The sequence below is a fragment of the Pezoporus occidentalis genome, unplaced genomic scaffold, assembly GCF_034315485.1.
Source record: "Pezoporus occidentalis ecotype Australia unplaced genomic scaffold, CSIRO_AGI_Poc_V1 ctg79, whole genome shotgun sequence".
NCBI lineage: Eukaryota > Metazoa > Chordata > Aves > Psittaciformes > Psittacidae > Pezoporus > Pezoporus occidentalis.
In genome coordinates this window covers 904,773-916,137 of record NW_026916147.1, presented here as the reverse complement: position 1 = coordinate 916,137, position 11,365 = coordinate 904,773, and the positions used below count along the sequence as shown (strand labels likewise).

Here is an 11,365-nt window from a genome sequence, read left to right as displayed (position 1 = left end):
CATATGGCACAGATCAAAGAAAGTGGCTAACTCCTTTTTTTTTTCCCATGAAAAAATGAGGTTGAAGTACTGCATACTGAACAATCCATCTGCATAGAGCAGCCTGGAGCTACTGTTAGGAGTACATCTCTCCCCGCAAAGAGTGGGTAGTGATGCCAGACCCTACACTCTGCGCCAGCATGACTTAGTGGCGCAAAAATCTTTGATGAAGTTCATTCATGACCTGGTCCACGACAGCAGAACAGTTTGCTAGGCTGCAGCATGTGTCAAATGTCAAGCGTCTGCAGGTATGCTCTGAAGTACAGTAATTCCCCTCTAACACAACAGGGAATTCCCTGTTAAAGAGAAAACATTTCTTTTAGCACGTAAAAAGATTTAAAATACGGAAAGCTCACTTCTCACACTTGAACCTATGAGAAGTGGATATTACCAATGCTATAGAACCAAGATATGACTTACGAAGGCCACGAAAATTCCTTCTGTCCCTACTCCTTGAGAGCACACTGAACTAAAAACACTTCCTTCATGGAAGAAGTTCATGTTAAATGCAGTAAGCATTACAGTTAAGTTCATTGGTAGAAATTCCTTTTGTTTTACAACCAATGAAATCACTTACTTGTCAAATACCAAGAATGCAGTAGCAACCCAGGTGCTCATCAGCCAAGAACGTGGTAGGCCCATCTTCATCAGAGCCTGTTTTTCAGTTAGAGAACTGTTAGCCACCATTGTTGGCATGTAATTAACTGCCAACATGAAAACCCACATTCTTTAGCATTAACAGCTTAGAAAGGGTACAAAAATGGATTTAACAAAAAATATTTCAGCATTTGGGGATCTTAGGCTGTTTCTCATGAGATACAGTCAAGTTCTGCTCTAGCAGTCATTCTCTCCTAGGGGAAGATGATTTAAACTGGATTTTGATACTTCCTCCTCTTCCACTGTCCTTACCAGCACAACTTATATAATTTTCTGTGTGCTTTCTCTATATCGGTACAGCCTATTCTTCTACACACTGCCAAATTCTGCAGGCCTCACACTCTGCAATGACACATATAAAGCAAAACAGAATAAACAAAGACACATGATTTCAAACTGCATCATTGTGGATGACTGTACTCGGGTTCAGAAAGCAAAACCGTATAGCAAGGTATAGAAATTTACTCCTCATGACAATACAGAAACATGTAACTCATTAGTTACCACTCCTATGTTAAAAATGTTTATTCAGCTGCAAATGTTGTCTTTCCAACAAATGCAAAACAGCTTTTTGGTGGTAAATAGCAGGTATTTATTTGAAATGAAAAAAATACTTCAGTACCTGAACTATTGCATTTAATCATGTATTGTTGTAATTGTGTTACTCTACCTTTTTGCATTGGAGACAAATATACAATGAACATTCAGATATCACAGATTGCACACTAGATAGTAAATCGTCAGGCCTTTTACGTAACCACCAAAAAACAAATATTGGATTCTGCAATATAGTACAAAATTCCACACTCCAGTCTTAGCCAGTTATCTTCAATTTACTCCTGATGCTGTACAAATAAATGGCCATTTAACTAGGGCTTACAAGTTAATAACAGGACAAAAAAAATATACATTGCACTGACACAAAAAGTCAGCTGTGTTAATAGTCATGCAACAAGTAACCAAACTTGCTGAAATTAAAAATACTTTCTAAAAACAGTTTTAACTGCATAAGTATTTTATACACAGTTCATTTACTGAAACAAAAGGAGTCTTTAAAATGATACAAAGCAAATATAAGTTTCTACCAATTTTATACATAAGAAAGTGCAAAATAACTTATCTAAAGTGTTTTGCTATTGATGAATGTGGGCTGGAGGCAGCCAACCCCCTCTCATAAGCATGACATTACAGTTGCACACTACATACGAATGTTAAGAGTACATGAATAAGTATACTACAAAGAACAAGGCAGGAGAAGACATGTGAGGTACTTGCAGAGAATACAGTCTACTAATGTTAGTGTACATGAGTATATTTTTGTTCAACAGATTTTTACACAGAAAACAAAGCAAGTATTTGCATTAGAAGCTTGAAAGAAATGGAAAAAAACCCACTCCCAAGTGAACAAAACAGTTGCCCACAGCACCAGCTGCCAGAGGAAATAAGAGCAGGTGTGTTTTTTCCCCTCCACCTCCTACAAGCAAGAACATGGGATTTGGGACAGCGCCTCGGAAGAATTAAGTCAAGAGGGCTGTGGTGATTTATTTCCAAAGTGTAAACTGGGGCTCACCTCCTCACTACTGAACTTGTAAAAGATAGTGACCTTGGTGTTTTTAGTATGCTGCCAAACAGCAAAAGCATTGAACAACACCCCTACAATGTGCTTATGTAGCTGAACACAGCCAACTACCTCTTCACTAATGGCCCACTACCTTTATGACCCCCATTAGTGCTATATGCCAACTGTTTGCTTTAGTGTTTAAATTTTATCAGTGTTACTGCAATAAACCTAGTTTTTATCAGGATTTGATTATGTGGCTGTACAAGTTCTAGTCTCTAGAAAAAGAAGACTTCCCTAAATTTTGGTTTGAAATCTGGAGGCAAGGGGAAGAAAACTCTGTGGACTCAAAGGCATTTCAGAGTTGTTAGAACAGCCTTTTCTTCAAACTGAAAACGTTAAGGCCACTAGCCTGTCTTCTGAACTATGCTGGTTTCGCATCATTTTGGGAAGGGTGAAGGCAACGTTAGAGAGAACAGCTGAACACAGGAATTCCAGTGCTCCGCACACGCTTACTGAGGACCTCCTTCCTGTTTCTAGGGACAAGTCTGTCAGAGTAGCCACGCAGCATGGCTACTTGATCATCACTCTTTGGATCTATTTGGGTCAGCTAATCTCAACAAACCTGCATTTACTCAACAGTGTGCAAGGGCTCTAGAAAAGCCTTTCTGTTCATTTGGGGACCTAGTATACATACCAAAACAGGAATATATCTCATTTTACAGACCAGCACATACATAATAAACAAACATGTATCAAAATACATATTTAACCTTCAGTGCATAAACATGTGATACCAGGGTAAATAGTTAAGTGGTCAGGATTAACTGCTAAAGGCTCAAATCAAGAGAAGACAGATGTGCTCCTGCAGTGCCAAGGACCTTCTGAAAGGGGTCACACCACCACAGAGGGTCTGGCATATTTGATGGTGCAATTCCAACAACAGGGTTGGTTTCAATCATCTCAGGACCAGAGTCTGCTCAAATCATCCCAAGTGAAGGATTATTTCATTTTGAGTGAAGACGCTCACTGAATTACTAGCAGAGCAAAAGCAGGGCCACCTATCTTCTGTTGGTTTGAGTCACATCCTTACCACTATTTAAAAGAATCATTATGAATATACCTAGATCCGTTTGTCACCCATTTACAAAATATATACACATACATTAAAAAAACAAAACCAAACCAAACATCAGCCTGTCCCCTGCCCTCCCCTCCCTCCCACCCCCAACCAAAAACCCACTGGCAAGACCTCATTCAGAAATTAAGTCCATGGGCCCATCTGATGCACGTGTTCCAATCCCAGTGGATATCAGCGTCTCTACTTCATCCCATATGTAGTGCAAAATAAATGACAGAGTAGTAAAAAAATACTGCAATTAAATTCATATTTGAACTTAAAAACCATAATGGAAATCTACTGCTGTCCTCAAGTTGATGCCATGTGCTGAAACACAAAGATAGCTCTTAGGAGCATTTCTGACATGACTAATATCACCCTGTTTTAGAGCAATGTCTATTGTTCCAGAAGTTTTTTTGCAAACAAGCTACAGAACAACAGTGGTTAAAAGTTTATGCAACAAGGAATTCATTCTGTACCTATATGCAAGCCAACTGCTCTTGACTAAAGGTAAAAGCTGGTTCTTGCACTGCATGAATCAGCTACTAATGAACATTGAGTAATTAACAAAACTGCAGCTCTGACATATGTATAAAAGAGGCCTTATTAAATATGAACAACACTGAGGTGGTAAATAGTTTGGTATAAAATGCAACACAAGTGTACAATTTAGTTCCTGGTTATCTTACAGCTAGAATAAAATACTCCAAGTCCTATTCTCAAAAATGTTTTCTTTTGAAAAAAATCCATGTAATTCTATGAACAGCCTCACTTCAGATACTGTGGGCAACTGAAAGAACAAACATGCACAGACTGGATTTTTAACAGAAATACGCATAACGCCTTAGAATCTTTTTTTTTTTAACATTCATATTTAAATTGATGAGATAAAGATGCCACACAAAGTATAGTGGTTAATCTGAAGTCCCATGTAACAGGCAGTTAAGTTCATATTTAGATAAAAAGGCCATTATACCTATTTACAATATACACAGCTGCTTGCGAAGAAGGCAGATTTACAACTATCTTCTAAAAAGCCTTCCCCTCCCCCCAATTAAGATGACTAGCTCTACAAAAACAAGACAAGAATGGGTGTTTAGGATTAGTGAGGATTTTCTCAATAGCCACGTCAACATGGGTTTAGGGGTTGACAGTTCTATTGTGGTTATTAGTAATGTCTTCCTGGGCCTTGCTCTTCACTTAATTATGCCATTAGCTTCATTTACCTTCTGTCAACACAGATCAACTCAATGATCCCTTTTTACTTATAGTGCTTAAAACTCAGTATAAACTTAAGTGTAAACAGACAGTATTCTAATCCCTTCTGATCACTGCACAATACTCTCACTAGTTCTTGGAGTGACTGTGGGGCTGGATGGAGTCCCTGCTTGCCAGGACCCCATCAGTTTCTGGGCCCCTCCTCTGAACCCCTCTCATGCTGCAGGTTGTAGAAGCAGTTCTGGCAGACTCGGACTGGGGATGAAATCTTCAGACGCTTGATTTCAGATTGAAACCTACTGCACCTGCAGAGGAAAACCAAACATGGCTGTGAACACAGGTCCTCTCCCAGCCTCGTTATTTTTTATCGAGGTGTGGAAATTATCACCATGACTTCACATACCAGAAAACTGTCCACACTTATCTTGACAAAGAAATGCAACACCGTGTAGCAGAAGAAGAATTTAAGTTATATGATCACCACAGAATCCACACAATGACTGCATGAGAGGTAGCTTAAAAACAGTTGTTGTCACCAGTGCAGACTCAAAGTACAGCCACAGATAAGAGATGCCATCTCTGACCTGGTGGACTCCCATCTCAGTTCCTGTGTAAGGGGAGCTCATATACATCCTCCCTGTCAAACATTTTCCCTGTCTGATGCTGTATGCTACTGGCTCCTAAATCAGCATCCTGACAGTCCTGAGCACATTTTTACTAGTTGCTGTAAAAGAGGCTTGTTCGGTTTGTGGGGTTTTTATATTTGGTTGGTTTTGGGGTTTCTGTTTGTTTTTTTTTTCTTTTTCTTTGCTAAGTTCTTTTGTCTAGTATTTCCCAGAAGAACAATAGGGAGCTTTTCAAAGCTGCAAGCAGATTACCAGATTACATTCTCTCCTGATACCTATTTTGCTCACTCAGTCTACCTTTCAAAATTCCTCCATGGGAGTTTGATTTTTTTCATTATCAGTTCAATTTTGGTTAAGGAAACCTCAGTCTTTTGGCAGAATTCTGTGGTGTGCAACAGCTTAACCCAGCCTGACATTCTGTACAGAAAAGAGCCCAAAGACAACTGTTAGCTGGCTTACTTCTGGCAGAAGAGCTGTCCACAGTTTCTGCAGTGGTGACGCCTCTCAGTGAGTGAAAAGCGGACTGAGCAGCCTGAGCAGCTGTCTCCCCCCTCGTCCTTCACCCAGTGATCTGCTGCAGACCGGCCAGGCTGATCGCTCACAGACCAGCTGAACACTCTGCCTCGACCATCCCCAATCAGAATTCTGCTGTGATCCCTACGAGAAAAAAACAAAAGCATTCCTGCAACGAATCTGGCACAGTAACACATAGACACCAATGACCAATTTTACATATGTAATATGTTAAACTACTGGCATAGTAACTAATGTGCAAATTAGCCTGGCCTGAGTGAGAGATGGAGCTATAACCACACTGTGTAACAAAATACAGCTGGATAAGTCTATTTTAGTATTTTTCTTTATCCAGTCCTTGAACAAGACTGCCCTAAGCAGAAGCAGCACAAACTTCTGTTTGGTTTGCACTGCTTCGTGCTGACAGCAATGAGAAAAAGTGTTTCAAGCAATTGCTTGTGAGCTACTTACTTAGAGATGCCCAGTGCAGTGATTTCTGCTGGATGTGCGTTGTCTTTGCGATCAAATGCTGTGTGCATAGTTAGTTTGCTTCTAAACACCAACTGACGCTCCCATCTGTATCCTAGAAATGAACGGGAAGTAGGAAAGGAAAAAGCAAATTTGATTGTTCTTTTTTGTTCCCTCCTCCCCCAACACACCTGTGCGTGTGATTTTGTAAAAAGGAAATAAAACTCTCTGTGACTCAAGTTTCACTCAGGGAAAACGTATTTTCAACTGCTCCCCAGTGCATGTAAGAAGAGGATATAAAACAATGCACAGAACTCCTGCTTTCTCCAAGTTCAGTTGGGTGCTGCAGAGAATGGTGACAAAGTGCCCTGTACCAAAGTCCGGCAGGACTGGGATAGAGCTTCACTTTTTATTTTAATTATTTTATTTTCTTTTTAAAGTAAGGACTCAGATTTCCAACTGTCACTGATTTTCTTCATAAAAGCTCATATGATGTTGTGTTTGGGTAGGTGACTAAAACAGTTCTGGTGACATACCAATGTTCTGGCTGTTGTTAAGCAGTACTTGTACAGTGTCAAGGGTTTCTCTTTTCCCCCTACTCTGCTCTGCCTCTCACCTCCTGTGACGGGTTTGGAGGTGTGCAATAAATTGGGAAGGACACAAGCTGGGCAGCTGCCTCGAACTGACCAAAGGGATATTCCACACCATATAACATCATGCCCAGCAACAAAACTGATCAGAGGGGCCCTTGGGAGAGACAGCCATTTGTTCAGAGAATGGCTGGTGATCATTCTGCTTGTGGGAGGTGGTGAGTGACTCCCTTTGCATCACTCACTTTGTCTTTTGCTTATTAGACTATCCTTATCTCAACTTTTGAGTTCCCCTGCTTTTGGCCTTTCTATTCTGCCCCTCATCCTGCTCCAGGGGGTTGTGCTAGTGTCCTGGGTTCAGCAGTAGCAGTCATTTTTCCCCTTCTTGGCAGCTGGTGTAGTGCAGTGTTTTGACTTTCGGCTCGGGAACAGAGCTGATAACAGGGATGTTTTGGTTTGGCCAAGGACTTTGTGAGCCTCATGCTCTGCCAGGGAGGAGGGGAAGCCAGGGGGAAGCAGAGATAGGACACCTGACCCAAGCTAGTCAAAGAGGTATTCCATACCACAGCACGTCATGCCCAGTATGTAACTGAGAGTTACCCAGAAGGGCTAGGGCACTGTGGGGTTGGAGGAGGTATTGGTCGGTGCTTGGTCAGGTCAGGTGGGGTGGGGGGAGTTATCGGTTGGCTGGTGCTGAGGTGTTGTACACTCTTCCCTTCTTATTTCCTTTATCATTGTTATCACTGGTGGTAGCAGTAGTGATTTGTGTTATACCTTAGTTACTAAACTGTTCTTATCTCAACCCGTGGGAGTTGCATTCTTTTGATTCTCCTTCCCATCCCTCCAGGAGCAGGGGGAGGGCAAAAAGGGGGGGGAGTGAGAGAGCGACTGCGTGATTTATGGCTGACTTTGTTTAAACCATGACAGCTGGTGAGCGAGTGGCTTAGCTGCTGGCCAGGGTAAACTGACCACAGCTTCTCAGGGAAAGCTTAAACAACATGCAACCTTTGCACACTATCTTTTCACTGACCATTTTGGAATTTATCAGCCCACCCTGCTCAAAGCTGCACAGACACAAACTTCCTTACGGGTCAGTTCTGACAGTACATTTATCAGACAAAGGAAGTTCTTTTACCTGGTTTAAGCTTGCTGTAGTGCCGTGCTTCAGCATAGCTGGTGTGTGGGTGATTAACCTGAGCATGGGGATGCATTCTTGCTTGTCCCTCAGAATAATTCACGAAGATAAAGCCATCTTTTTCATCCAAGCTGAGCTGATCTGACCAACGCCTGGAGTCATCAGAGCCGCTGTCTGCTGACCATGCTGCTGCTGCTCTGTTTGATGATGACCTAGGCCTGTGGCTGGTGCTGCTTGGTTGACTCTGGCTCTCCTGTGGTTTCGTGTCCTGGCCTATGCATGTATCATCTGCCTCGGAGTCACTGCTGTCCTCTTCATGGGCTTCCTGTCCTGGATTCACCCAGCAGGGAGAAGACATTGTTAGCAAGGCTGCTTAGAGCCTGAGCTGTTTCCGTATTCTGCTCCAACACTACCTACAATCCAACAGGTACCACCATAGCATGACTAGAGGGAAAGTGCAATACAGGCATCTCAAAGCTTTTGCAGAGATTCAGCTCCTGCCAGTAATCACACTATTCATCTTTTTTGCACTAGTCTGTCAGAAAACAGCATGCCTTAACTGAAGCTGTTTCCTATGATAGTCCATCCATGGTAGGCTATGGTAGAGCAGACAGAATAAGCAAAGATTTCAAAAATGCTCAAGTTAGCACAACCAAATCCTGCTGCCTTTCAGAAGGATTTACACAAGTAGACACAGTCATCTATGCTGGAAGTCTGGTTGACTGAGAAACATGATGCAGATTTGTTAATAACAGATCTGTTAATAATGAAAAAAAGCAACTGCCAAAGGTATTTACATTCCTAATGACACTGGAAAAAAACCCCGAAACACCAAAACTGTATTTATATAATAATCACTAATAAATATAATATAATCCAGACCCAAATCCAGATCATATCTTCTATATGAAGAGTGCAAAAAAGGAGACAAGATGGCTAAAAGAAACACCTATCAAAAGATCAAAATCTTCCAAGCAGGGGAAATGATATGATCAGCATTCCTGTCTAAACAGCATACAGTTCCATCAGTATTTTTTTAACTCTGCTGTTATGCCGTAATTCCACTGAAAAATAAAGAAAAACAGTCTAGCTTTTGGACAATGGTAGCATCCATTGGGTTCACCAATAGCAGAAACAACCACACAGAGAAAGTTCAGACTTCACAGAAAAAAAATCAGCTATGATGGGTATGATTTGTTCTTATTCATAGCAGTAAGAAACTACCATAAGCAAGGTGGTGAAAAAGGAACTCAGATGCTCTATTTATTATGCCCACTGGATGTCTATTGTCTTTTGAGACAAAATCCTTATTGTCCATTCTGCACTTTATAACCACATGGTTTTACCTACATATAGCAAAGATCAGATAAAAGACAAATACAGAACACTTGTTGGGAGACATACCTATTTGTGCTTCCTGACAATCCTCTTGCATTTCCAGCATCTCTACAGGCTCTGGAGCTGGTGTTTCTGGTACTTGCAAAAACTCCATCCGCCAGAACTGGAGGGACAGGCAGTAAGTAAATTGTCACGTACTGGACTCTTAACTTTCTGCAGAGCTACTTCTAGAGTTAAGATGTCTTACTGGAACCATGCATTTGCACTGTCAGCACAAGAGATAGGTTACATATTCATACTAAGCCCTATTTTCTGGGGCTAGACACTATAAGAGAACATCTGTGTTTATGCCTGAATCACAAGTGAACAAGTCTTGTGCTGTTATTTAACTTGAGCTGTTAAAACAAAAAAAATCCATTCCACTCAGCAATCTGACCAACAGACTCTGGGTTAAGGCAGACCTAGAACTGCACACAGCAAAGTACTGAAAACCAGGTTAAACTCACAGTGAACAGAAATGCCAGTAAGTTCCTTTTTTCTTTCTAGGCAGAAAGATGAATTGCCTCAAGGTGTGTAGGACAAAAATGGTGAATGAAGCTACAATCTCCAGGCATGAAAGGTGGAGACCAAAAGGTAACCAAAATAGAGCAGGAAGGAAAACGTATGCTGCTTGGTACTGCTTGCCACGGGTGCATTGACAAGGAGAAAGAAAACTGAAAGACTGCATAGGATTGCAGCTCACTGAAAGTGTTTTCCATGAATCTTCAATGTCCATCTAACTTGTGGACAGGATACAGTGCACCACCTTCTGCAGAAATGCCACAACTGGTTCCAGCACCAAAAGCAGTCTACATCATCTACCCAGCCTAGACTTCCTCCTTCCTCCAGGACTAATTGTTCAGGTGGAGGACTCTAGTATAGTAGGGCTGTTTTTGGTACCAGTGAGGACACTGCGTTGCATAGACATGATTTCTCTAACTACTGCCACTACTAAGGTGTAAACTCAATTTTACAAGCAGTGATTCCTGGTACTTACCCGGACAACCCCGTCTGAATGTCCCGTTACTATGACATTCTGGGTGTCCCACTCATTCATCTCTGACACAAAGCAACACATTATCTGCTGGCTTCGGCCAGTGAAAGTGTTTACACTTGCAGTAGGGCTGCCATTAATGCTCCATACATGGATGTAGGTGCCAGCACATGATACAATATCACCCTGAAAAGACAAATAACACTTCCATATTTCAATACAAGTCTCAGGTTTTCTTCAGCAAAAATGTAAGACAGGTTCACTTATAAAACTAGTTCAGGCATCAACACTGGCATTTGTCAAACTGAGTTTGGCCACCTCAACAAATCTTTAAGATACACATTTTCTTAAAATTGTACACAGAAAAACAGACTTAGTAGCCATCTATTTGTTGTGTTTACAGCATACAATGAGAAGACAAATTCTGCCACTTTTCACAGCATAAAATCCTAACAGCATATTTTCAGTACTTTTTCTTCTCAGTTTTCAGACTCTGCTCATGTAGACTCTGCTCTTTTTTTTCCTCTTTCTGATGGTGGGACAAATGTGTACCACCATAAATTTCATTTGCTTCCTTATTGGGAAGAGAGCAAGAGATGGTCCAAACTAGCATACAGGGGAAACAGGAACTGCAGTTTAAAGCACCGGCAACTCTCCAACTGCCAGACTACTAGCAGCTAATAAACTGCGCCTCTTGCTACTGCCTTCCTTGCATTACAGCTGCATTTTATTTCAACCACTACATCTGCTACAGTTACAAAATGTTCCATCCAGCTCTGATGGACAGCTACACAAAGTTTCAACTCAGGCAAATTCTTTGACATGCATGGGAATTGGAGAAATGGCAACCTGTAACTTATAGGACCACCAGGGGACAAGCTTTGAGGACATGTCTGTTTCTGCTACAAATGTCATTGCAACTTCATCTTCTGCTTGCTTTACATCAAGCGTAACAGAACAGCAGTCAACCAAGTTCACATATCAAAATATTTTCTTAGCTCCTGTGGCAGGTTTGACAATGCACTTTGAACACTACACTAGCTATACTTCTGCTAGCTCTGTTAAGAAGC

At 41.3% G+C, this 11,365-nt stretch overlaps 1 protein-coding gene across 2 annotated transcripts in view; it reads right to left on the bottom strand.

Moving 5' to 3' along the window:
• Positions 1 to 1,264: 1,264 nt before the first annotated feature.
• The window catches only part of WDFY3 (WD repeat and FYVE domain containing 3), a 171,612-nt gene continuing 161,511 nt past the window's right edge, over positions 1,265 to 11,365 (bottom strand). For both annotated transcript variants that reach the window (XM_062602808.1, XM_062602807.1), the window contains 6 exons: positions 10,299 to 10,481; positions 9,329 to 9,425; positions 7,925 to 8,254; positions 6,203 to 6,314; positions 5,678 to 5,875; positions 1,265 to 4,897 (listed from right to left, as the gene is read on the bottom strand). In XM_062602808.1, coding sequence (XP_062458792.1) covers positions 4,777 to 4,897; positions 5,678 to 5,875; positions 6,203 to 6,314; positions 7,925 to 8,254; positions 9,329 to 9,425; positions 10,299 to 10,481 — 1,041 coding nt within the window. In that variant the 3' untranslated portion in view covers positions 1,265 to 4,776. The remainder of the gene's footprint in view (positions 4,898 to 5,677; positions 5,876 to 6,202; positions 6,315 to 7,924; positions 8,255 to 9,328; positions 9,426 to 10,298; positions 10,482 to 11,365) is intronic.